Source organism: Mobula hypostoma, chromosome 2, assembly GCF_963921235.1.
Source record: "Mobula hypostoma chromosome 2, sMobHyp1.1, whole genome shotgun sequence".
NCBI classification, from domain to species: domain Eukaryota; kingdom Metazoa; phylum Chordata; class Chondrichthyes; order Myliobatiformes; family Myliobatidae; genus Mobula; species Mobula hypostoma.
This window is the reverse complement of record NC_086098.1, coordinates 238,184,059-238,210,829: the sequence shown is the minus strand read 5'-3', so window position 1 is coordinate 238,210,829 and position 26,771 is coordinate 238,184,059. Positions and strand designations below refer to the sequence as shown.

At 46.2% G+C, this 26,771-nt stretch overlaps 1 protein-coding gene across 2 annotated transcripts in view; it reads left to right on the top strand.

The window, feature by feature from the left end:
* Window positions 1–26,771, top strand: part of smg5 (SMG5 nonsense mediated mRNA decay factor) — a 78,305-nt gene that overhangs the window by 40,609 nt on the left and 10,925 nt on the right. For both annotated transcript variants that reach the window (XM_063041696.1, XM_063041697.1), the window contains exons 13-21: window positions 2,087–2,256; window positions 4,389–4,464; window positions 7,312–7,487; window positions 13,396–13,554; window positions 17,021–17,080; window positions 18,955–19,114; window positions 19,519–19,609; window positions 20,484–20,558; window positions 21,977–22,115. In XM_063041696.1, the coding sequence (XP_062897766.1) occupies window positions 2,087–2,256; window positions 4,389–4,464; window positions 7,312–7,487; window positions 13,396–13,554; window positions 17,021–17,080; window positions 18,955–19,114; window positions 19,519–19,609; window positions 20,484–20,558; window positions 21,977–22,115 (1,106 nt within the window). The remainder of the gene's footprint in view (window positions 1–2,086; window positions 2,257–4,388; window positions 4,465–7,311; window positions 7,488–13,395; window positions 13,555–17,020; window positions 17,081–18,954; window positions 19,115–19,518; window positions 19,610–20,483; window positions 20,559–21,976; window positions 22,116–26,771) is intronic.

Below are 26,771 nucleotides of genomic sequence, written 5' to 3'. Positions count from 1 at the left end.
CCCGCTTGTGGACCAATTGGATTAAAGATTAGCTTTGTTTGTCACAGGTACATCAAATCAGCAAAACAGTGAAATGCGTTGTTTGCGTCGATGAGCAATACAGTGCTGGGGGCAGCCCACAAGTGTTGCCATGCTTCTGGTACCAACATAGCATGCCCACAATTTACTAACGCTAACCTACATCTTTGAAATGTGGGAAGAAAACAGAGCACCCGGCAGAAACCTACAGGATCACAGGAGAACATACAAACTCCTTACAGATGGCAGTGGGAAGTGTAACCCAATCTCTGTAAAGCATTCTGTTAACTGCTACACTACTGTACCACGTGTGGGCATGTGGCCAAGTGGTTAAGGCATTGGACTAGCTACCTGAAGGTCGTGAGTTCGAGCCGCAGCCAAGGGAACGTGTTGTGTCCTTGAGCAAGGCATTTAATCACACATTGCTCTGCGGTGACACTGGTGCCAAGCTGTATGGGTCCTAGTGCCCTTCCCTTGGACAACATTGGTGTCGTGGAGAGGGGAGACTTGCAGCATGGGCAACTGCTGGTCTTCCATACAACCTTGCCCAGGCCTGCACCCTAGAGAGTGAAGACTTTCCAGGCGCAGATCCATGGTCTCACAAGACTAACGGATGCCTTTATTGTACCACCCTTTGTACTTAGTCGTAGTCGTACTTTATTGATCCTGCGGGAAATTGGTTTTCGTTACAGTTGCACCATAAATAATTAAATAGTAATAAAACCATAAATAGTTAAATAGTAATATGTAAATTGTGCCAGGAAATAAGTCCAGGACCAACCTATTGGCTCAGGGTGTCTGACCCTCCACGGGAGGAGTTGTAAAGTTTGATGGCCACAGGCAGGACTTGCGACACAGTTCATGGTGGCTGACCTGAGGAGGACCCATACTGTCCTTTAGACATGGTTAAAGTAAAATCCCTTGCCTCTCGGCTACTTAGACAGGATTTCAGGAGTCTCATTTTAGAGAACAACTGCGGTGGTCTCCTTAACATCTTGTCCTTTATATCCGCCCCAACATCAGGCAGCAGGGTAGCTTAGCGGCTAGTGCAACACTTTGCTGCGGCAGCAATCAGGGTTCAGTTCCTGTTACTGACCGGAAGCAGTTTGTCCCTTCTACTCGTAACTGCTTGGGTTTCCTCTGGGTTCTCCAGTTTCCTCCCACAGTCCAAAGACTTACTGGTTAGTAGGTTAATTTGTCACATGGGTGTGGGCTCATTGGGCTAGAAGGGCCTGTTACAGTTCCACATTCCAAAGTCTATGGGTTAGGGCTAGTAAGTTGTGGGCATGCTATGTTGGCGCTGGAAGTGTGCCCCTAGCTCATCCTTGGACTGTTGCTTGATGGAAGCAAGCAATGCATTTCAATGTACATGTGACAAAGAGAGCTATTTTTACTCTCTGAAAAGCAGTTGTCATTAAGTTGCCATTTGCGACCTTGTTGTTCGTGATTCACCACTATGCTCCCAGTGAACCTGCTATTGAAAGGAATTCACGGGCTCTGGGATGTTTGACAGGTAAGTGCAGGGTTCTCTGAGAATGCTGGTCTGCTGGCCTGTTGCTGTTCTCTTGTTTTTTTTGCAGGCTGAGTCAGTGCAAATGTAGTATCAACTTTCATTTTGAAAGGATCAATGATATAATGCTGAGGATTTAATGGGCATTGGTCAGACCACACTTGGAGTATTGTGAGTTGTTCTGGGCGGCTTGCCGACGAAAAGATGTACTGGCATTGAAGAGGGTCCAGCGGAGGTTCACGAGATGATTCCAGGAATGAAAGAGTTAACATACAAGGACCATTTGATGTCTTTGGGCCTCTACTCACTGGAGTGTAGAAGAATGAGGAGGTGGGGGGGGGGAGTGGCAGATCAGACTCGATGGGCCAAATGTCCTAATTCTGCTCCTATGTCTTACGGTCTTGATGTGGGAACTCTTTCTCCCTCTGTGCTACTGTGTTCCCCTGTCTTGTAGAGAGAGTGGTTCTTGCTAATCCCTTACATGCTGACTCCACAGCAGAAAACTGGATTCCAGGATTGTGCCTGTTTGCCTTGGCTAATGTTTTGTCCCCTCTGCAGACACAGGCTCGGACTCAGAGGCCAGTGATGCCAGCAACAAGTCACTTCGGAGGGAGAAGACGCCTCTGGAGAAGCTGGAGATCCTATCCCACGAGGGGCTGCTGACCACTGTTAAGGTCCTGTTGGATTGGCTGCGCAACAACACCGACATCATCCTCATGTGTGCACAGGTGTGGGACCTCCAGGCCAGAGCGACATCCCCAACCAAGCCTACCCCCATCCTCTCTCTTCCTAATTCCGCCCCTCTCTCCTTCTTTGGCTCGCCTCCGCACCCCCTCCCTTTGGCTCCCCTCTGCACCCCCTCCCTTTGGCTCCCCTCTGCACCCCCTCATCCCCCTTCGGCTCCCATCTGCACCCCCCGCCCCCTTTGGCTCCCCTCCACACCCCCCCCGCCCCCTTTGGCTCCCCTCCGCACTCCCCCGCCCCCTTCGGCTCCCCTCCGCACTCCCCCGCCCCCTTCGGCTCCCCTCCGCACCCCCCGCCCCCTTCGGCTCCCCCCCGCACCCCCCACCCGCCCCCTTCGGCTCCCCCCCACACTCTCCACCCGCCCCCTTCGGCTCCCCTCTGCCCCCCTTAGGGCTGAGGGCTTGTTGGTCGGTAGAACCACTGCTTTTGAATGGGCTTTCAACGTGACCTTCTTTTGTTAAATTCTCTAGAATTCCCTCCTTCTGCTAGTGGAAAGGAGATGTCCACCCCCTATCACTACCAGTGGAGATCAGCCCAATCTCCTTCCTGCCATCTGGCTGTCAATTTCTGCAGTTCCCTTTCCCCTGTATTCTTCCCCTACTTTTCCCTTCCTCTAGCTATTTGGGCCCTGAACTATGGACTCCCTCCATACTCCAGACCCCTGGCTCTGCAGGACACCTTCCTGTTTGACCCCATGTCTTGTCTCCTGCACCATCCCTCTGATGAAGTACTAGTGAGCAATAGGAGTTCCCGGCGGGGTTAATTAAATGTGCAGTCCCTTGCTCGCTGGGTCCCATCATCTCTACGTAGAACAGTACAGGACATTACAGGCCCTTGGCCCATTATAATGTACCAACCCTTTGATCTACTTTACTATCAATTTAACTCTTCCCTCCCACATAGCCCTCTATTTTTCTTTTGTCATTGCGCCTATTAAAGAGGGCCTTAAACAGGGGTGCAGTGCTAGCCGGAGTGCATCCGGCACCTCTAAGAAAAAAGCCGAAATAAGCAAGCTAATTAATTAGGTGCCGCCCAGGCTGAATTGAGTATCTCAGAAACCTCTGATCTCCTGGGATTTTTACGCACACAGACTTTGGAGTTTACAAAGAATAGTGCCAAAAACAACAACAACAACAAAAAAAAAGAAATCCAGCGAGTGGCTGTTCTGTGAGTGAAAGCATCTTGTTAAATCCACTCGTTGGATTTTTTTTGTTTTTGGGCACCATTCTTTGTAAACTCCAGAGTGTGTTGTGTGTAAAAAATCCCAGGAGATCAGCAGTTTCTGAGATACTCAAATCACCCTGGGCGGCATCTAATCAATTAGCTTGTTTATTTTGGCTTTTTCTTGGAGGTGCCAGACGCGCTCCGGCTAGCACTGCACCCCTGGCCTTAAATGTCCCTAGTATATCCACCATGACCCCTGGCAGGATGTTCCACACATTCACAACTTTTTGTGTATTTAAAAACAAACCTACTTCTGACATTGCTCCTATACTTTCCTCCAAGCACTTTAAAGATATATCCCCACCTATTAGCCATTTACACCCTGGGAAAAAGTCTCTGGCTCTTCGTTTTAGCGAAGACTTTTATTACCTTGTACATTTCTATCAAGTCACCTCTCATTTTCCTCACTCAAAAGAGAAAAGCCCTAGCTCATTTATCCTATTCTCAAGACATGCTCTGTAATCCATACGTCATCCTCTGCATCCTTTCTTAAACCTCCACTTCTTTCCTATACTGTGGCGACCTGAACTGAACACAAGATTCCAAGATTCCATGGCCAAATGTTTTAACTCTGCTCCATTGTCTTATGGTCTAAGTGTGGGCTAAATAAAATTTTACAGAGCCACAACATTACCTCAGATCTCTTGAACTCAGTCCCCCGACTAATGATGGCCAACACACCCCACACTTTCTTAAGCACCCTATGACTTGCCCAGCAAATTGGATCTATAGATGTGAACCCCAAGATCCCTTGGTTCCTCCACACTGTTAAGAATCCTGCGATTAACCTTGTGTTTTTCCTGCAAGTCGTTTTGCCCAGTCTCCCAATTGTGACACTAAACTAGTTACTTCCGTGTTGCATGTGTGTGATCTGACTCCCCGTCTTTTGCAGAGCTCTCAGAGTCTGTGGAATCGCTTGTCTGTGCTGTTGAACATGTTGCCTGAAGGAAGGAAGATGAGAGAGCCAGGTGTGTATCCTTCAGTTCGCTTAACTCACTCTGCTTACTATTCAGTGACATTGTGTCTGTTTCAACTTCCCCTTGTCCATGGTCCCACCTGCTTCATAACACTTGGTTCCATGACTGATCGGTGGTTTCTCTGAGCCTTGAATGCACGTGAGGATTCAGCCTTTATAGGTTTCCTGGGTAGGAATTTTAAAGCCGTGGATTTTGTGTAGTTTTGGTTGAAGCTTTGGGGAGGATGCAGAAGAGGTTTACCAGCTTGCTGTCTGGATTAGAGGTTGGACAAACTTGAGGTATTTACCCTGGAATGCTGAAGATTGATAGGGAGACTTGATAGTTGGAGTTGGTGCTGCCTCCCAGTGTTCGCTTGGCAGAAGACAAGCTGTATTGTGTTCGATTGCAGACTCCAGCAACGTTCATAGACTATATTTTTGTTGTGTGATTGTATTTTACTAATATCTTGTATGTGCTTGTTATCTTACATGTGCCTTGTGCTGTGTGTGACTGTTGGTACTGTGGTTCGCACCTTGGCCCTGGAGTTTGGTTTTATTGATGGGTATTCATGTGTGGTTGAATGACAAATGACCTTGAACTTCAACTAGAATCTTTCTCCCAGGGTAGAAATGTCAAATACCACACCATGTGCATTTAAGGTGAGAAGGGGAAGGCTGAAAGCAGAGTTTATAGATGGGAATCTTATAGAAATAGAGGTTGAAAGTTGTTTCCACTGGCAAGTGGGACTACAACTGGGGACATAGCATCAGGATTCAGGGGAATAGATTTAGGTTGGAGAAGTTTTTCCCAGAGACTGGTGAATCTGTGGCATTTTCTGCCTAGGAAGCAGTAGAGGCCACCTCATTAAATATATTTACAACACGATTAGTTAGATTTTTGCATAGCAGGGGAATTAAGGTTATGTAGAAAAGGCAGGTAGGTGGAGCCATCATGGCTGGTGAAAAGTCTCGACCTGAAACGTAGATGCTGTCTGACCTGCTGAATTCCTCCAGCATTTTGCGTTGCTGAAGATTTCCAGCATCTCTTGATCTGTTCTTTGTGTGGGTGCTTGGAAATGCTTGCCAGGGTAGTGGTAGAAGCAGATAGTGAAGTTTGTGGCTTCAAGATTGATATATGAATATAAGGGACACGGATCTTGTGCAGACAGGTTTAGTTTAATTTGGCATCATGTTGAGCACAGACATTGAGGGCCAAAGATCCTCCGCCTGTGTTTTACCCTTCCATAAGACAAGGGTGGCTCTTTTTCTTTTAAAACTTTTTCTTTTTCTTATAAAACTAAGACCTTTAATTTATTAAGGTCTTGTTCTAGAAATGCAATGAACATCTATAGAAAAACAGATAAAGGCAAGACTTGTGCACAGTAAGGAATGGAAGTGTACATGAAACATCTGATGAATGCAGTCTTAATACACAGTGTGGGATTGTCATAGCTGGGAGGGCGTATTGGTGATAATAGGTTCCACTACCTATTAAATGCTGTCAATGGCATGCATCTCAAATAGCCTCTGATAACCAAGTCCAGCCCCTAGCCTTCACGTGTGGCTTAGCAAGAGTTGCCAGTCAGCATTGAACTGCAGAACCGTTTCTACTGACAGGAGAAGGGACAAAGGTGGGTTACTGATGCCTTAAAACCAGTCGCTTCAGGCAGATGGGGCTCATCAACCATGGATGGCAGCTCATCTAGGAGAAGGAAAACTGATTTTAAACCTCTGCTGTCTTGTGGCTATGCACACTCATGGGGAAGTCTTCAGGAGTAAACCCAGAGGGAAAAATCCAGAACTGAAGTTCCTAAGGTAGTCAATGCTGACTGGCAGCTCTTGTAACGCCGCTGGTGCCAAACTGTTCTGGTCTCTGCCATTCCTTTGGATTCATCAGCTGCGTAGAGAGGGTGAGTCTGCTGCATGGGCAACAGCTTGCTCTCCTTGTTCTACTGGGCTGGCTTGTGTACTGGCTCACGTATTGACTTTGACAGCTAGGATGGTCAACCAACGGAGGCCAAGAAGGGGGTCTGTGACAGGGCTGGTGTGGGAAATGTCTATTTCTCTCAGAATGAGCGCTTGCAATGATTATCCACTTGTTATTAACTGTACCAGATTGAATGCCAGTCTGGAGGTGGGACTGCACGCAGGATCAATTCACACTAAGGTGGGATGAAGGGGGCAGCAATGAACAGGGAACAGCTCCCAGCACACAGGCTGGAAGGCTGATGGTGGGGGTAATTACCAGGTGGAGGACTGAACTGAGCATGAGATCAGTTATCAAATTTAAGGCAAGCTGAACTCGTGATCAGTTATCTGATTGTTGACCACAAACAGGATCAGTAACCAGGCTGGAACACAATGGCATTACTGAAAGTGGGGGGGCGGTCAGAAACACCTTGAGATGGAGTTCACTGGTGCTGCAGACACTGGATGCCCCCTCGCTCTGATTTAATTTTTTTTAAAGATTAGCTTTATTTGTCACATTAATATTGAAACATACAGTGAAATTCATTGTTTGCATCAATGGCTAACACAGTCCCAATACGTGCTGGGGGCAGTTCGCAAGAGCAGCTCCACTTCCAGCGCCAGCATAACGTGCTCACAACTTAATAAACCCAACCGGTACGTTTTAGGAATATTGGAGGAAACCAGAGCACCCGGAGGAAGCCCACGCAGTCATGGGGAGAACATAAAATCTTCCAGACAGAGGCGGGAATTGAACTCTGGCTGCTGGCGTTGTAAAGAGTTGTGCCAACTGCTGCATTACTGTACCGCAATTTACCTGAATATATTGTTTTCCCTGGTCTCTCTGTCCTCTTTGCGCTCTCCCTCACCCATACCCCACACTGATCTCCAGGTATATGCGTCAGTGATGAGGTCGCCCAGCTGCTGAGCCACTGCGAGGAGCCAGATCTGGCCCAGGTCGTGCTGCTTCCCGAAGACATGGCACTCCGCTACCTTCCCGTTCTCCGGACTGTGCATCGGAAGCTCGGGCCAGAGCAAATCAGCTTGGCCACAGGCACGCTGGAAGAGGTGAGGAAGCGGAGGAGGTGGGCATGGTATACACTTCTGGTGATGTACGCTGAACTCTGACAATGCCAAGTGGGTCAGGGAGCATCTGTAGGGAGAGGAGCAGATTGGAAAGGCAGACCTTTGTGTCCTCACCAGCAGTAGGTGAGGTCTCCGAGGACTAGAGAGTAACAAGTGTTGTTCCTTCATTCAACAAAGTTATGTTGCAGCTTTGAAAAGCTCCAGTTAGGCCACATCTGGAGTATTGCATACCGTTGTGGTCGCCACGTTGTAGAATGTGGAGGCTTTGGAGAAGGTGCTGAAGAGGTTTACCAGGATGCTGCCTGGATTAGAGGGCCTTTGCTATAATGAGAGGTTGGACAAACGTGGGTTGTTTTCTCTGGGGCGGCGGAGGCTGCAGGGAGATATGATAGAGGTTCATAAGGTTATGAGGCATAAAGTAGGCAGACAATATTTATTTCCTAGGATTACCAGAGGGCATGAATTTAAAGTGAGAGGAGGTAGGTTCAAAGGAGATGTGAGGGGCAAGGTATGGGGGTGCCTTGAATGCACTGCCTGTTGTGGTAGAGGCATTTAGATAAGTACAGTATATGAATGAGAGGAACATAGAAGGATATGGACATTGTGGAGGCATAAGGGACTAGTTTAGTTGGCCATTTGATCACTAATTTAACTGGTTCAGCACAACATTGTGGGCCAGAAGGTCTGTTCCTGTGCTATGCAGTTCGATGTTCTAATGTTGCAGGTAATTATCTGTCAGTGGAAGGGAAGCTATTGGAGAGAATACTGACAGATACAATCCATGTATATTTGCAAAGGCACGACCTGCTTGGGGTCATTTGGTGTGACTTTGTGCAGGGCCTTATAAACTTGATTGATGTTTTTGAAGAGGTGATAAAGGAGTTTGATGAGGGCTAAGGCAGTGAACGTTATCTGCGTGGACTTTAGCAAAACATCTGATAAGGTCCCTCATGGTAGTACGATTCAGGAGGTAAAGATGCATGGGATCCAGTGTGAATTGCAAGTTTGGATTCTGAACTGGCTTGCCCCGTAGATGACAGAGAAGGGTTTGAAGGGTTATTCTGACCGGAGGTCTGTGACCAGTGGTGTTCTCTGGGGATCAGCGCTGGGCTCTTTTGTTTGTGATGATATATTGTTGTCATTGATTAACTGGACTCTGACAACTTGCATTCATTCCTCAATCGCACTTCATTTATTTGTGCACAATTGACCCTGTCACCACACTGCTCTGTAGATGGATCAAATAAATGTCGTTTTTATACAGAAATTGACCAGTTGTATGCAAATACAGTAGATTCCAGTTAATCGGGATGCTTCGGGGCTCGTACATTTTGGCCCAGTTAAGTGGCTATCCCAAATAGCAAACGTTTCATGGACATAATTAATTTAAAAGGCAAATTTACATTAAACTGAGGCTACGTCCACACTACGCCGGGTAATTTTGAAAACGAAGCTTTTTCTCTTCGTTTTGACCCTCCGTCCACATTGAAACAGCGTTTTCATCCCCTAAAAACTGGGCTTTTCTGAAACACTCTCCAGAGTGTGTAAATTTGAAGAAAACGATTGTTGCGCGTTGTAGTGTGGACGGGGTAAACGGAGAGATTTAAAAACGCTGTCATGCCAACACCAGAACAACAATACTTTTTCTGCTTCTGCTTGGTACTGCGCAAGTACTGCTGGATGGCCGTTATAATGTGCAGTCAGTGTGAACGATGTGAGAGTTAAATTGTAAAGTGAGCTTTTTTGACTATTTAAAAACGCTGTCATGACGTGTCGGAACAGATGGCGACAGCACGGCATTTCGTTGTTTTCTTGAACATAACCCCCCACATAACCTAACAAGTTCAGAACAGACAGCAACGAGACTGAAGCCAGAAGAGTTAGAAATGTATTCACCAAATACTTTGACCCATAGCTTACTGAATAAATAAGTATACTCACTTTGCCCTGTTTTCTGTCCTTGCTTGTATGAAGGTGGTTTACCTATTTATGCAAGTACTTCTCTGACAATAGATGTGTAACAGCCTAATGTAACGTTGTGTGGAAATACAAGATAACACTGATGCAGACATGTTTTATACATTTAACAAGGTGCTTTATTAATGCAACAGAGTTAGTCAGTTTTTCAATGTTCGTCGTCAGCCGGGTCATACTGTCCATGAACTCCCTGTCGGTTGCCTCCATACGCTCCCGTATTTGTTTTTTAGTTTTAAGTCCTCCTGTGCGAGAGCCAATAGCAACTCCTTTAAAGTTTTTCTACTCTGTAACTGGACAAACGTGCACCAAGTATACCGTTTCCTCTTCGCTTGTTTTCTGTGTGTCCTGCGCATGCCCAGTAGGAGGAGATTCGCCCAAATATCCATTCTAATGTGGACGGAGATATTTTGAAAAATGCTTGGTGTGAACGCCTGTCGTTTTTACTCAAAACTGGCGTTTTCAAAATTATCCGGTCTAGTGTGGACGTAGCCTGAGTACCAAATTATGAATAATTATGAATAAATTAGAACACTATCAAATTTACTGTAGTATCTTCAAACTGTATTAGTTCCTAATAGTGATCAATGGAGGAATTTGTCCACTGTATGCTGGCATGATTGTAAATAAGGAAAGTCAGTGCGGACGCCTAGTGCAAATAATGGACTGCCTCTGTTGCCTTCCGACATGAAGTAGTGATGTAATTGATCAATACATTTCCTGGCATCCTGTGTAGTCACTAGCTGAAGTTCAGATGTTTCATCTTCATCACTTTCCTCCATTTTCTTTAAAAAAACACCAAAATGATCAAAAATCACTGCTTTTTGAACTGGTGTCTGTTGGCCCAGATGAATAACATAATACAAGCACACGCAACTGGCACTATTTAAAAACTGGTGTAGTGCCTAATGGCCACAAAGGTACATGCAATTGATGCTAGTTAGAAACTGTTTGGCAACAGTCTCCTGTCCCAAATAAGTGGCATAGTGTCCCAAAGTTTCTCAATTAGCTTTTGTTCTTCAAGGGTTGTCCCAAATAAGCGGCTTCCCTGATTAACCAATGGCCCAATTAACCAGAATCTACTGTATTGATATCACAGAAGGTCTGTGCACTTTTGAATCCTGTCATTTGCATATTTAAGTACCAATCATAATTCAGGTGTTAATAACCAATTAAATCTGTGTTAAAGGCAAATAATATTTGAGAATTAGTAAAATAAACTGTCCAATAGTATTTGTTGCCCTAGAATCCTTGGTTTGCTTCTTTATCTTGTCTCAGTATGCTCATTTCCCAGGTTTGAACAGAAAGGCTGTACCACAGTTTGATTTTCAAAACCTGTGTCCAAGCTGGATGACTGCACCATGTCTGCACACTGTCTCTGTCAGCTTATCACAGAGAAACGCTGTACAAAGTGCCTTGGCTCTGTTTGGTTAACACACAGTTTCACCCTTACCTTGCTGAAATATCAGTGATTCGGATGAAAACGTAGATGGGTGAATTGACATGTTTGTGGATGACACCAAGTTTGAGAATCAGAATCAGGTTCAATATCACTGGCATACTTTGTGAAATTTGTTGTGTGGCAGCAGTACATTATAATATATAGTAAAAACTGTAAATTACCATAAGTGTGTATATGTGTGTGTAATGGCCTTTTCACTATAGACCTCTTTCGCACAGCTTACTTCATAATTGGAAATGACGGTCAACCATGTATATTTACACAGACAGTCCTGTACCACCTCCCTGAAGGTTGTAATGAGAAGAGGGCATGTCCTTGGTGATGGATGCTGCCTTTTTGAGGCATTGCTCCTTGAAAATGTCCTGGATGCTGGGGAGGCGAGTACCCATGATGGAGTTGAGCGAGTTTAGAACGTTTTGAAGCTTATTTCAATCCCGTGCAGTGCCCCTCCTCCCCTCCCATAACAGATAGTGATGCAGCTAGTTAGAATGTTCTCCATGGTACATCTGTAGAAATTTGCAAATGTCTTTGGTGATGTACCGAATTTCCTCAAACTCCTAATGAAATATGGCCGCTGTTGTACCTTTGTAGCTGCATCGATTTGTTGGGCCCAGGATAGATCCTCAGAGGTATTGACACCCAGGAACTTGAAGTTGCTCACTCTCTCCACTGATGATTGCTCAATGAGGACTAGTGTGTGTTTCTTCATCTTGCCCTTTCTGAAGTCCATGGTCAATTCTTTGGTCTTACATTGAGTATAAGGTTGGAATTGTGGACACTGTAAAGGACTATCAAAGAATACAGTGGTATATAGATTAGTTTCAGATATGGGCAGAAAAGAGGCAGATGTGGTGTGGTGGTTAGCACAATGCTGTTACAGCTAGGAACATCCCAGAGTTTGGAGTTCAATTCCGGCATCATCTGTAATGGAGTTTGTACGTTCTTCCTGTGAGTGCGTGGGTTTCCCTCAGGTGCTCTGCTTTCCTCCCACGGTCCAAAGATGTATCGGTTTGTAGGTTAATTGGTCATTTAAAATTTTCCTGTGATTAGGCTGGGGTTAATCAGGAGTTGCTGGGTGGTACGGCTTGTTGGGCTGGAAGCTTGCTCCATGTTGTATCTTTAAGTAAAATAATCCAGGTGTGTGAGGTGTTGCACTGTGGGAGATCAAATGAAAGGAGAAAGTATACTACAGTTAATGGCAGACCCCTTTATATCACTGAGGTACAGAGGGATTAAATGCCAAAGGTAAAGTCGATGGATTGTGGGACCGAGACTGAAGGCATTACTCTTCTGGGTTCCAGTGGGCTGAGTTGCAGTCTCCTATGTTGACAACTGAAACTCCTACAAATGGCGGGATGGTAATGTCTAGATCGGCCATTGAAGTGCTGGTGGAACTCTGTGTGTGAGGCAGCATCTGGGGGCTGAGAGCAGAGCGTGCCATTTTCAAAGCAGAACTCAGGGAATCTGGGGGTTGGGCATTTGCCAAACACGGTACAGTGCAATATTTAGTGAATACTTTGCCAAATATACTAAATGTAATCCGTGCTATTTGTTATGTATTGCACTAATATAGTGTAATTAGCAAATGTATCATGGGACTTATTGATTGAGATACAGTGCAGATTAGGCCCTCTGGCCCAAGGAGCTGAGCTGCCCAAAATCCCCAGATTTAATCCTGGCCTAACTGCAGGACAATTCACTATGACCAATTAACCTACTAACTGGTACTATGGGAGGAAAACCGAGCACATGGAGAAAACCTACACATTCCATAGGGAGGATGTACAGACTCTACAGTTGACGTCGGAATAGAATTCGATGCTGTGAGCTGGGATAGTGTCATGCTAACAACTGCGCTACTGTGGCGCCCGATATTTAGTGAAGTGTAACATGTAGTGACTATGTTGGGAAAATATATTTATACTAAATATATTCCGTAATATATTTGCTGAAATATATATTAATATAGTGTAATATTTAGCAAAGATGCTGTGGAATATAATGTAATGTTGAACAAATATATCGCCAAATAAATTTATACTTAACCTCCTACAAAATATTTACTAAATCATGACGTAGTTTTATATTTAGGTGAATATATTATAGAATATACTTAGGATAATGTAGTGTAGTGAGTGAATATAATGCTGAATATATTTTGACATCATTGAAGAGCAGGAGATGCACACATACCTGGTTTATTGTTGGATCTGAACTCCAGGATACTGTGTTTTCTCGGGGTTGCACTGTAGGCCGATCTAGACATTACCATCCCGCCATTTGTAGGTGTTACCGTTCCTGTCTGTGCCATGTGGGCTGGGCACCACCCCCAAAACCAGTGAGTTAGCCTTTGAGCTGGAGTGGAACCACTGTCACACTGTGTCGGGGTGGGTGGGTGTGGCTGTCTCCTTTCCACCTCCCACTTTCTCCCTCATTTCTCTCCATCCATTACAGTCCGTGGTCCGTGTCTGCTGCATCCGAAGCTTTGGCCACTTCCTCACACGTCTCCAGAAGAACGTTCTGCAGTACAACCGGGAACTGGGGATCTTCATCAGCATCAGTCAGTGTGAAGAGGAGACGCTGATGGAGCAGACGCAAGCCCAGTTTCGAATGGTGAGCTGCGGCCTGAGGCTGTAATCACAGCTAGTGTCCTGTACACTACCCCTGTTCCGCTGTGCGCAGTGCCGTGGTCCTAGCTGCAAGCTGCCCAGCGTACATCGCACCGTGCACTCTGCTGCAAGCTGCCTGTCGTATGCAGTGCCATGCTCCTTGCTGAAAGCGCAGGTCTGAATAATGAGCCGCTGCCTGAGGCTGTGATTTCGGCTGGTGTCGCGTACACTGCAGCTGTGCTGCTGTACGCATGCTGTGCTCTCTGCTGGAAGCTGCCCATTAGAAGCAGCGCTGTGCACTCCGATGCAAGTTGCCTGTCGGAAGCAGCACTGTGCTCCCCACTGCAGGCTGCCCTTGCAAACAACACCGTGCAGCTTGCCTGTTGTACGCAGGTCCGCACTCCCCTCTGCAAGCTGCCTGCTGGAAGGAGTTCTTTGTTCTCCACTGCAGGCTGCCTGTTCGAAGCAGTGCCGTGCTCCCAATTACCCTTTTATTTCTTCTACCAAAGTGCATGACCATATACTTCCTGACACTCTGTTCTATCTGCCACTTCTTTGCCTATTCTCCTAATCTATCCAAGTCCTTATGTAGCCTCTCTGCTTCCTCATATCTACCTGCCCCTCCACCTATTTTTGTATCATCCGCAAACTTTGCAACAAAGCCATCAAATCCATCATCCAGGTCATTGACATTTAATGTAAAAAGAAACAGTCCTAACATGGACCCTGTGGAACACCACTAGTCACCGGCAGCCGACCAGAAAAGTCTCCTTTTATTCCCACTTTCGGTCTTTTGCCAATCAGCCACTGCTTTATCCATGCTAGCATCTTTCCTGTAATACCATGGGCTCTTATCCTGCTAAGCAGCCTCATGTGCGGCACCTTGTTGAAAGCCTTTTGAAAATTGTGTACCACTTCTCCTTTGTCTATCCTGCTTGTTATTTCTTCAAATAATTCCAACAGATTTGTCAGGCGAGCTTTTCCCTTGAGGAAACCATGCTGACTACAGCCTGTTATCATGTGCCTTCAAGTACCTGGAAACCACATCCTTCGCAATCGACTCCAACATCTTCTGAACCACTGATGTCAGAGTAACTGCCCGATAATTTCCGTTCTTCTACTTCTCTCCCTTCTTGAAGAGTGGAGTGACATTGCAATTTTCTCATGTTCCGGAGTCATCCCAGAATCTATTGATTCTTGAAAGATCATTTCTATTGTGTCCATGATCTCTTCAGCCACTCCATTCAGAACTCTGGGGTGTACACATTGGTGGATGTTGTGGTCCACATGACTATTTAGCTTCAGACCTCTCAGTTTCCCAAAAACCTTCTCTATAGTAATAGCAACATCACACATTTCTGACTCTGGACACTCTCGAACTTCCAGCCTACTGCTAGTGTCTCACAGTGAAGACTGATGCTAAATACTTATTCAGTTCCTCCACCATTTCCTTCTCCCCAACTGCTACCTCTCTTGGCCAGGCTGCATCTATGGAAAGGAATAAACAGTTGACGTTTCGGGCCAAGACCCTTCAGGACTGGGGAAAAAAGATGGGAAGTTAGAGTAAGAAGATAGGGGAGGGGAGGAGAGGAAGAAGTACAAGGTGGTAGGTGATAGGTGAAACTGAGGGGAGGGGGTGAAGTAAAGAGCTGGGAAGTTGATTGGGCTGGAGGAGGAGGAATTGGATAGGAGAGGATAGAAGATTATGGAAGAAAGGGGAGGAGGAGGACACCAGAGTGGTTGATCAGCAGGTAAGGGAAAAGGTGAGAGAGAAAAACAGGAATGGGGAATGTGGGGGTGGGATGGGGGCAATTATGAGAAGTTCAAGAATTCTATGTTCATGCCATCTGGTTGGAGCATAGAATATAAAGTGTTACTCCTCCAACCTGAGTGGGGTCTCATTGCAGCAGTAGAGGAGGTCATGAAATGACATGTCGCAATAGGCAGTAGAATTGAAATGGGTGGCTACGAGGAGATCCAAATTTTTCGGGTGGATGGAGCGTAAGTGCTCAGCAAAGTGGTCTCCCAGTCTATGTTGGGTCTCACCGATGTATAAGAGGCCACACAGGGAGCACCAGATACAGTACATGACCACAACTGACTGAGGTGAAATGTCGCCTCACATGGAAGGACTGTTTGGAGCCCTGAATGGTTGTGCGGGAAGGTGTGGGGGCAGATGTGGCACTTGTTCCGCTTGCAAGGCTAAATACCAGGAGGGAGGTCAGTGAGGAGGGACGAATGGACAAGGGAGTCACGTAGGGAGCAAACTCTGCAGAAGAATGCCTTAATGGTGGGCTCTTGTTGGAGATGTGGAAGTCACAGAAAATTGTGTTGGACATGGAGGCTAATAGATGGTAGGTGAGGACAAGAGGAACCCTATCCCTGGTGCTGTGGTGGGAAGATGGGGTGAGGGCAGACTTGTACAAAATGGAAGTGATGGGAATGAGGGTGACATCCTTGCAAGCAGAACAAGTGCCACACCGGACTCTACACCTCCTTCCTCACACATCACTCCTCCTTTTGTGCTTCTCCTCCTTCCTTTTCTTCCATGGTCTTCTACCCTCTTCTGTCAGATTCCCCCTCCTCCAGCCCTATTTTTCTTTTACCAATCAACTTCCCAGCTCTTTACTTCACCCAGCTCCCCCTCTCCTGGTTTCAGCTATCACCTACCACCTTGTATCTCTTCCTTCCCTCCCTCCACCTTCTTAATCTGACTTCTCATCTTTTTTTTCCAGTCCTGATGAAGGGTCTTGGCCCAAAACATTGTATGCTTATTCCTTTCATTAGATCCGGCCTGGTCTGCTGAGTTGCTCCAGCATTTTGCTTTGTATTTCCAGCATCTGCAGGTTTTCTCTTGTATGTAATTTTACTACATCTCCAGCATTGTTTTCCAGCAGTCCAATGTCCACTCTTGCCTCTCTTTTACACTTCATGTATCTGAAGAAACTTTTGGTATCCTCTTTAATATTATTGGCTAGCTTACTTTCGTATTCCATCTTTTCCTTAATAACTTTTTAAGATTTCTTCTATTGGTTTCTGAAAGCTTCCCATTCCACTAACTTCCTACTAATTTTTGCTCTATTATATTCCCTCTTTAGCTTTTATGTTGGCTTTGACTTCTCTTGTTAGCCACAGTTGTGTCACCTTGCCTTTAGAATAGTTTTGCTGAATGATGAGACGCTGCCTGATGCTGTAGTAACAGTCAATGTCCAGTATGCTGTACCTGTCCTGTTGTACATAGTGCCGCACTCCCTGCTGCAAACTTCCTGTTGTACGCAACACCGTGTTCCCCACTGCTAGCCCAGTTTCGAGTGGTAATCTACAACCTGCGGCTGTAATCATAGCCGCTGCCCTGAACACCGCCCCTCCCACCCCGTTCCGTTATACGTAGCGCCGTGCTCCCCACTGCAAGCTGCCCAATGCTGCACTGACAGGCAGAGTGATTTGCCTTTGTGTGCATTGAACCCTAGGCCGAGGAAGAGGCTCGTAGGAATCGTCTGATGAGGGACATGGCTCAACTCCGTCTCCAGGTAAGTGAGGGTTTTGCTGCCCAGGGTGATGGTGTGAAGCAGGTAAATCACAAGATCCTTAAGATATAGGAACAGAATTAGGCCACTTGGCCCATCAACTGTGCTATACCATTCCATCATGGCTGATTTATTATTCCTCTCCTGCCTTCTCCCTGTAAACTTACTGTTCAAGAACGTATTACTCTTACTGATCAAGAACGTATTACTCCCCGCTTTAAATATACCCAGTGATTTGCCCTCCACAGCTGTCTGACAATGAATTGCACAGATTCACAACCCTCTGGTTAAAGAAATTCCCCCTCATCTCAAGGGATGTCCTCTAGTCCTAGACTTTCCCACTATTGGAAACATCCTCTGCACAGCCATTCTATGTAGGTCTTTTTAATATTAGATAGGTTTCAATGAGATCTCCCCTCATTGTTCTAAACTCCAATGAGTACTGGCCCTCTTACGTTAATCCTTTTGTATCTGGGATCATTCCCATAAATCTCCTCTGGACCCACTCCAGTGCTAGTACCGCCGACTGCAGTGCTGTGTGTTGGCCAGCAGAGAGCAGTCAAGGACTGTGTACTGTACCTCGCACCCAAATCCGTCAGTTGCCCTTCAGCTCTGAGTCACTGAGTGTTGCTCCTGGAGCAATGCACTGGCTGCTGGATAGCTCAGCAGGTTGTGGGGGGTGAGGAGGGAGGGATGGACACTGGAATTTTCCATCCAAAATATTCACTGTTTGTTGCCCTCCAGCTGCTGTCTGACTTGCTGAGTTTCTCCTGCAGCTTGTGCTGGCACCTTGAGAACTTAGGAGTCCTTGTGGAGGATTTCCGAAAGGTTAACCTGCAGGTTGAGTCAGTGTAAGGAAGGCAAATACAATGCTAGCATTCATTTTGGGAGGGCCAGAATGTAAGAGCGAGGATGTAATGCTGAGGCTTTATAAGGCATTGGTGCGACGGCAAAGGGTGTTGCGAGCAGCTTTGGCCTCCGTATACATATAAGAAAGGATGTGCTGGCATTGGAGAGCATGTAAAAGAGGTTTATGAGAAAGATCCTGGGAATGAAAGTGTTAATGTATGAGCTGCATTTGATGGCTCTGGGCCAATGGTTGCTGGAGTTTAGAAGAATAAAGGGAGATCTCTTTAAAACCTATCGAATATTGAAAGGCCCAGATAGAGTGAATATGGAGAGGATGTATCCAATAGTGGGAGTGAGTCTAAGTTCAGAACGCACAGCCTCAGAATAAAACAACATTTCTGGCAATGAATTCCAGGGATTTACAGCAGCTTCTGGGTAAAGAAGTTCCTCTTCATCTCTGTTCTAACGACGTGTCCTATTCTGAGGCTATGCCCTCTGGTCTTTGACCAGCACACCATAGGAAACATTCTCTCCATGTTCACTCTATCTAGGCCTTTCAAGATTCGATAGGTTTCAATGAGATCCTGCTCATTCTTGTGAACTCTGAGTGCGGTCCCAGAGCCATCAAACACTCTTTATACATGAAGATGGGAGTGGATTGTCCCTGCTCAGAGGATGCTTCATGACCTTTGGGCCCCTGTGGACACGTCCTTGGTTTACAGTGGGTTATCTGTGAGCTGGTTTGTGCACAGCAAGATTGCACAAGTATAGATACCTGGGTGGAACACAGCAAATGCTGGAGACGTTCAACCAGTCGGGCAGCATCTGTGGAAAGACGAACTGAGTTTGTGTTTTAAGGCTGAACTCTCGTGGACGGCAAAAGTAGAGGACATCTTAATAACTTGTTAACTTTTTTTTTCTTCTTGCTGCTGTTCCCTCTCCATGTCCTGTATTTTCCCCCTAACCTTGCCTTCGACCCTTTTCCCTGTGTCTGTTTTCCATGCCCCCCACCCCCCCATCCGCTTCAGCTGGAAGTGTCTCAGTTGGAGGGAAGCCTGCAGCAGCCAAAGGGCCAGTCCACGATGTCTCCATACCTGATCCCCAACACACAGGCCATCTGCCAGCAGCTGGCCAACATCAGGCAGCTGGCAAACAGCAGCCGGTTCATCATCATCATCCCCCGCACAGGTGGGCTTGCGTCTGACCCTGGGTGTGTCTGATGGCAGGGTGCAGAGAGAGCTTCATTTTGTGCCTGGTCCGGGGAGTGTGTGACGGGAGCTTCACTCTGCATCTGATCCCGGGAGTGTTTAATGGGATGGTGTTGTAAAGGGTCCTGCATTCTGTGTCTGACCCCAGAGGTGTGTAAGGGGATGATGCAGAGGGAGCTTCACTCTGGGACTGACCTTGGGAGTGTGTGATGGGACGGTGTAGAGGGACCTTCATTCCATGCCTGACCCTGGGAGTGTGTGATGGGACGTGTGAAAGGAGCTTCACTCTGTGTATTCCATGTGCTGGGGTGTTACTGACATGGTGGATCCATTGAGTTCAGAGAACGGGCGACCTTCACTGTTGTTCTCTTGTCCTTTCTACAGTGATCGATGGATTGGATTTCCTGAAGAAAGAAAATTCAGGAGCGCGCGATGCCATCCGATTCCTGGAATCTGAGTTCAAGAAGGGAAACCGGTAGGGAGCCGTTTCATGGGTGGATAGGAACTGGGGTGGGGTGTGCAGTGTTAGTCAGGGGTCCTCCTACCCGTCTCCCTCGACACAGAAACTCTGCTGAACAGGACCCAGCTTCTTACTTCATCTCCTCCCACCCACCTACCCACCTCACCTGGTCTCACCTTTCACCTGCGAGCTTGTATTTCCATTCCCTCCCCTCCCACCTTCTTCCTTTCCAGTCCCGATGAAGGGTCTCAGCCTGAAACGTTGACTGTCTATTCCTCTCCACAGATGTTGCTGAGTTCCTGCAGCATCTTGTGTGTTGTGATTTGTACCTCTCACCTCAAAGTCATGCCCCAGTGACTTCTTGGGAGCAGCAGTAATCAGATCAGGGTTTAAAGCTGTGATTTATTACTTGAAGTAGTTCATTTTTAGATGCTTCTCCCTGCAAATGATTTGACAGTTTTGGAGTGATGCTGTGGCTGGAAAGCTAACCATAGTGCTAAAGCAGCACCTGCAGCTTTAGTGAGACCTCACTGCCATTTCCCATTATAGAGGTGGGAGTCAGAATTGTCTTCTGTGGGCAGAAGAAAAGTTTTGTTAGAAGATAATTTTTGAATGCACGTTGACGCCTTTGTCTGGGTGTCTGTCGTAGTTACGTCTGCTGCCAGTGGGAGAGTGGCAGGACCGAGACCCTTCTGTAGTCAAGACTTTACCGTGTCCGTTTCTGCGGTCAAGTCAGGGCTTTCTGTGTCCATTTTCCCACTGTAATATTGGGTGGAGTAAGGTAGAATGGGATAAATGATTGTCTTCTATGGGCAGGAAAAGGTGGTGTCAATGATTTTCAAACACGTGAGCCAAGGTATTGACACCTTTGTCTGGATTTCTGTCACAGTTACATCCGTTGCCAGCGGGAGAGTGGCAGGACTGTGGATAGGCACAAGCTGAAGAGGCAGGATCTGGATGCGTGGTAAGGCCCTGCCGAATGAGTTTTCAGTCCTTGCCTCCCCAAACCACGAGGGCAGCAGGTCACCACTCCCACCTCCTGCAGGGGAGACCCCGCCGCAGTTGGCAGGGGACCAGTTTCCACAGAGAGCTGGCTCCCTGCCCCGTTTGACCAGCCTGGTTGTGCCAGTGGAGTCCGGGAGTTGGACCATCACGATGCGTGGATGTGCGGGCGGCAGCCTGCAAGTGTCATCATGTTTCAGGCACCAACGTAGAGTGCCCACAGCTCACTAACCGTAACCCGTACATCTTTGGAATGTGGAAGGCTGATTTATTATCCCCCTCAATCCTATCTCCTGCCTTCACATCATAGCCCTTGACGCCCTTACTGACCCCATCAACCTCTGCGTTAAATAAACCCAATGATTTAGACTCCAGCCTTCTGTGGCAATAAATATCACAGATTCACCACCCTCTGGCTAAAGAAATTGATATCTTTCTACTCTGTGGCTGTACCCTCTGGTCATAGACTCAAACACTATAGGAAACATCTTCCCAATGTCCACTCTATCCAGGCCTTTTAATATTCAATAGATTTCAATGAGTTCCCCTCATCTTTCTTCAAATCTCCAATAACTACACACCCAAAGCCATCCAATGTGGCTCACATGTTAGTATTTTCATCCTTGCAATCGTTGTCATGAAACTCCTGAACCCACCAATGCCAGTTATATGAGCGAAGCTCCAGTGGAATGTGGTTGGGCAAGGAGTGTGATAGGGAGAGTTCACCATGTAACTGTCTTGCTACTGGGCTCGAGCCTTCTGTGATGTCTGTTAGAGTCACTGCGGTCAGATTCAGTCCCGGAGACTGCCGTTGATAGGGCCGTCTAGCGAGCCGTGTACATTACCTGTCCCAGAATCCCAGCTGGGACATCCACTGTCTCCCAGCAGAGTGCAGAGTCTTAGAGTCACACAGTCATGCATCCCTGAATGTGGTCCTTAACCCACCCACAGTTACCCAACCTACAACTGCCCATTTATAAGTAACTCCACATTAATGCTATTTTCAAATACTCCCCATGCTCTTATCAACCCACTCCAAATTCTACCAATTCCCTTTTTTTTTGAGGAAGGTAAGCTTTGTATGCTTTATTCATCATAGGTACATCGAAACATATGGTGAAGTGTGTTGTTTACATCAATGACCAACACTGAGGATGTGTCCACAAGTGTCACTGTGCTTCTGGTGCCAGTATAGTATGCCCACAACCCAATTTGTACATCTTTGTAAAGTGGAAGGAACCTGGAGCACCTGCAGGAAACCCTTGTGGTCAATGTACAAACTCGGTGGGAATGAACTGCAGTCACTGCCACCGAAAAGCCTTGCACCAAGCCAGTGAGCAGAGTATCACAGCTTGTCCAGTAAAGCATCTTCTCTTGCAGGCACCTGTATAAAATCCTGGACAGCTGCAAACAGTTGACGGTTTCTCAGGGCAGTGGTGAGGAAGAGGTGGCAGGAATGGTCACCATCTTGACGGAATTCTCACCGGATGATCCCGGATCGCTCTCCAGCAATGTGCAGGTAACCTTGTATTTGCACTTGTCACACTCCTCCTCTCACGCCCCACCCCCCTCGCGCTGCTGATATAAGGGTGGCTGGATGGGTCAGAGAATGAGGTGTGTGTGTTTTACTTGTGGAGGTTTGCGGCAGAGCGTGGGGACATTGGTCTGTTGTGAACTCGCTGTCTGCTGGCAGAGATTCCAGGAACTGAACAGCTCCTCGCCCTCTAGGGTGGTTTATGTAAAGAGCAAAGTGCTAGGTTCGTACAGGAGCTGGCCCTTCAGCCCACCACATCCAGGCTGACCCTTTCTTTGTCCGTCTACACTAACCTCTCTTGCTTGCATTGGGTCCACGTACTTAGAATCTCTTTGGATTGTAGATAGTGGAAGTCACAGCAAGATAAAGTGCAGAAACGATCCCTTCGGCTCCTGAGTCTGTTAGTTGAAACTGGGCTCTGTGTGAAGTTCCCCTACTCAGGTTTCCTACTCAGGCTTAAGGTCATCACACTGACCCATGTTACTGGATTTGGCCCAAGGCTACAAGCATCACTGCTTTAAGGCTTTTTCGCCCAGTCTTGTGCCCTATGTAATTTCTAAACGCGAGATTCTGCAGATGCTGGAAATTCAGAGAAACACACACAAAATGCTGGAGGAACTCGGCAGGTCAGGCAGCATCTATAGAAATGAATGAACAATCCTGACGAAGGGTCTCAGCTGAAACATTGAATGTTTATTCATTTCTATAGATGCTCCTTGCCCTGCTGATTTCCTCAAAAATTTTGTGTGTGTTGCCCAAGGTGTCATTGTCTGGTACAGTGGGGGGCACTGCACAAGATCAAAATACGTTGCAGAAACTTGTAAAATTAGTCAGCTGTATGTTCTCAGAAGGTGGCTTCCATCATTCAGGATCCCCACCACCCAGCACATACCCTCTTCACACTGTTACTGTTGGGAAAGAGGTACAGAAGCCTGATGGCACATACTCAGTGATTCAGGAACAGTTTCTTCACCGCTGCCATCCGATTCCTAAATGGATATTGAACTCACTACTTCTAATTTCTACTTATTTTAACTTAACTATTAAATAGATGTATATGTACTTAATATCACCCATTTTTTCCCTCTATTTATTTAAGGTGTATTTTATTGTACTGCTGCTGTAAAGTTAACAAATTTCACGCCATATGCCGGTGATATTAAATCTGATTCTGAGGTGATTTCTTTTGTTTTTTCCAACTCAGACTGGTTTAAACCAGTTCAGCTAGATCAGCCAAACACTGGGCCCAGGTGACCAGATCACAGGCTGTGATTACACGCCTGCGACTTTACATAATAAACAGCTTCTTTTCTCAAATTGGTCTCAGGTTTAGTAGATTATGAGCAGAAAACTTATTGTGTCCACATTCGCTTGCTTTGATTAAGCTATCCCTGACCAAGAGCCAGTTCACAAAATAGCAGCTGCAAGGACAGTCTGACAAAATGACTGCCTCCAATCCTGCAACCACTTGGCAACAACAAAGACTTCAGCTTTGTCTGTTTTAACTACATAGAAACATAGAAAATAGGTGCAGGAGTAGGCCATTCGGCCCTTTGAGCCTGCACCGCCTTTCAGTATGATCATGGCTGATCATCCAACTCGGAACCCTGTACCAGCCATCCCTCCATACCCCCGATCCCTTTAGCCACAAGGGCCATATCTAACTCCCTCTTAAATATAGCCAATGAGCTAGCCTCAACTGTTTCCTGTGGCAGAGAATTCCACAGATTCACCACTCTCTGTGTGAAGAAGTTTTTCCTCATCTCGGTCCTAAAAGGCTTCCCCTTTATCCTCAAACTGTGACCCCTCGTTCTGGACTTCCCCAACAGCGGGAACAATCTTCCTGCATCTAGCCTGTCCAATCCCTTTAGAATTTTATACGTTTCAATCAGATCCCCCCTCAATCTTCTAAATTCCAACGAGTATAAGCCTAGTCGATCCAGTCTTTCATCATATGAAAGTCCTGCCATCCCAGGAATCAATCTGGTGAACCTTCTTTGTACTCCCTCTATGGCAAGGATGTCTTTCCTCAGATTAGGGGACCAAATCTGCAACAATACTCCAGGTGTGGTCTCACCAAGGCCTTGTACAACTGCAGTAGTACCTCCCTGCTCCTGTACTCGAATCCTCTTGCTATGAATGCCAGCATACCATTCGCCTTTTTCACCGCCTGCTGTACCTGCATGCCCACTTTCAATGACTGGTGTATAATGACACCCAGGTCTCGTTGCACCTCCCCTTTTCCTAATCGGCCACCATTCAGATAATAATCTGTTTTCCTATTTTTCCCACCAAAGTGGATAACCTCACATTTATCCACATTAAATTGCATCTGCCATGAATTTGCCCACTCACCTAACCTATCCAAGTCACCCTGCATCCTCTTAGCATCCTCCTCACAGCTAACTCTGCCGTCCAGCTTTGTGTCATCCGCAAACTTGGAGATGCTGCATTTAATTCCCTCATCCAAGTCATTAATATATATTGTAAACAACTGGGGTCACAGCACTGAGCCTTGCGGTACCCCACTAGTCACTGCCTGCCATTCTGAAAAGGTCCTGTTTATTCCCACTCTTTGCTTCCTGTCTGCCAACCAATTCTCTATCCACATCAATACCTTACCCCCAATACCGTGTGCTTTAAGTTTGCACACTAATCTCCTGTGTGGGACCTTGTCAAAAGTCTTTTGAAAATCCAAATATACCACATCCACTGGTTCTCCCCTATCCACTCTACTAGTTACATCCTCAAAAAATTGTATGAGATTCGTCAGACATGATTTTCCTTTCACAAATCCATGCTGACTTTGTCTGATGATTTCACTGCTTTCCAAATGTGCTGTTATCACATCTTTGATAACTGACTCTAGCATTTTCCCCACCGCCGATGTTAGGCTAACCGGTCTATAATTCTCCGGTTTCTCTCTCCCTCCTTTTTTAAAAAGTGGAGTTACATTAGCCACCCTCCAGTCCTCAGGAACTAGTCCAGAATCTAAAGAGTTTTGAAAATTTATCACTAATGCATCCACTATTTCTTGGGCTACTTCCTTAAGCACTCTGGGATGCAGTCCATCTGGCCCTGGGGATTTATCTGCCTTTAATCCCTTCAATTTATCTAACACCACTTCCCTACTAACATGTATTTCCCTCAGTTCCTCCATCTCACTGGACCCTCTGTCCCCTACTATTTCCAGAAGATTATTTATGTCCTCCTTAGTGAAGTACAGAACCAAAGTAGTTATTCAATTGGTCTGCCATGTCCTTGCTCCCCATAATCAATTCACCTGTTTCTGTCTGTAGGGGAGCTACATTTGTCTTAACCAATCTTTTTCTTTTCACGTATCTGTAAAAGCTTTTACAGTCAGTTTTTATGTTCCCTGCCAGTTTTCTCTCATAATCTTTTTTCCCCTTCCTAATTAAGCCCTTTGTCCTCATCTGCTGGACTCTGAATTTCTCCCAGTCCTCAGGTGAGCCACTTTTTCTGGCTAATTTGTATGCTTCTTCTTTGGAATTGATACTATCCCTAATTTCCCTTGTCAGCCATGGGTGCACTACCTTCCTTGATTTATTCTTTTGCCAAACTGGGATGAACAATTGTTGTAGTTCATCCATGCGATCTTTAAATGCTTGCCATTGCATATCCACCGTCAACCCTTTAAGTGTCATTTGCCAGTCTATCTTAGCTAATTCACGTCTCATACCTTCAAAGTTACCCTTCTTTAAGTTCAGAACCTTTGTTTCTGAATTAACTAAGTCACTCTCCATCTTAATGAAGAATTCCACCATATTATGGTCACTCTTACCCAAGGGGCCTCTCACGACAAGATTGCTAATTAACCCTTCCTCATTGCTCAAAACCCAGTCCAGAATAGCCTGCTCTCTAGTTGGTTCCTCGACATGTTGGTTCAGAAAACCATCCCGCATACATTCCAAGAAATCCTCTTCCTCAGCACCCTTACCAATTTGGTTCACCCAATCTATATGTAGATTGAAGTCACCCATTATAACTGCTGTTCCTTTATTGCACACATTTCTAATTTCCTGTTTAATACCATCCCCAACCTCACTACTACTGTTAGGTGGCCTGTACACAACTCCCACCAGCGTTTTCTGCCCCTTAGTGTTATGCAGCTCTACCCATATCGATTCCACATCCTCCCGGCTAATGTCCTTCCTTTCTTCATTCCTATTTGTAGATTGCAGTTCCTTCTGGCCAACACTGTCTATAGAGGGAAATGGCCAGTCGATGTTTACGAAGGGTCTCAGCCTGAAAAGTTGACTGTTTATTCGCCTCCGTGAATGCTGCCTGACTTGCTGAGTTCCTCCAGCACCTTGTCAGTTCACCTGTTGGATCTGATATCCCCTATAAAGCCGTTCTCACTTTTACCATTCAGTTATACAATCCTGTGAGCTCCTTTGTCGGCATTGCTGATGTAGGTTTTCATGGTGCATGTCGGTATGGTTTCATCAGTACCTTACTGATGCAGATACGTAGTTAACGCGTGTTGACAGGGGATTTTACAAGCATGGAGTGCACCAGTCCTGTTAACACATGGGTAGCAGAATGGAAGGGGCTCGTATGCAGGCCAGTTCAGTTGCTCATCTTCCTGCAGAAGATGGCAGCAGATGTGGAAGCATTGAA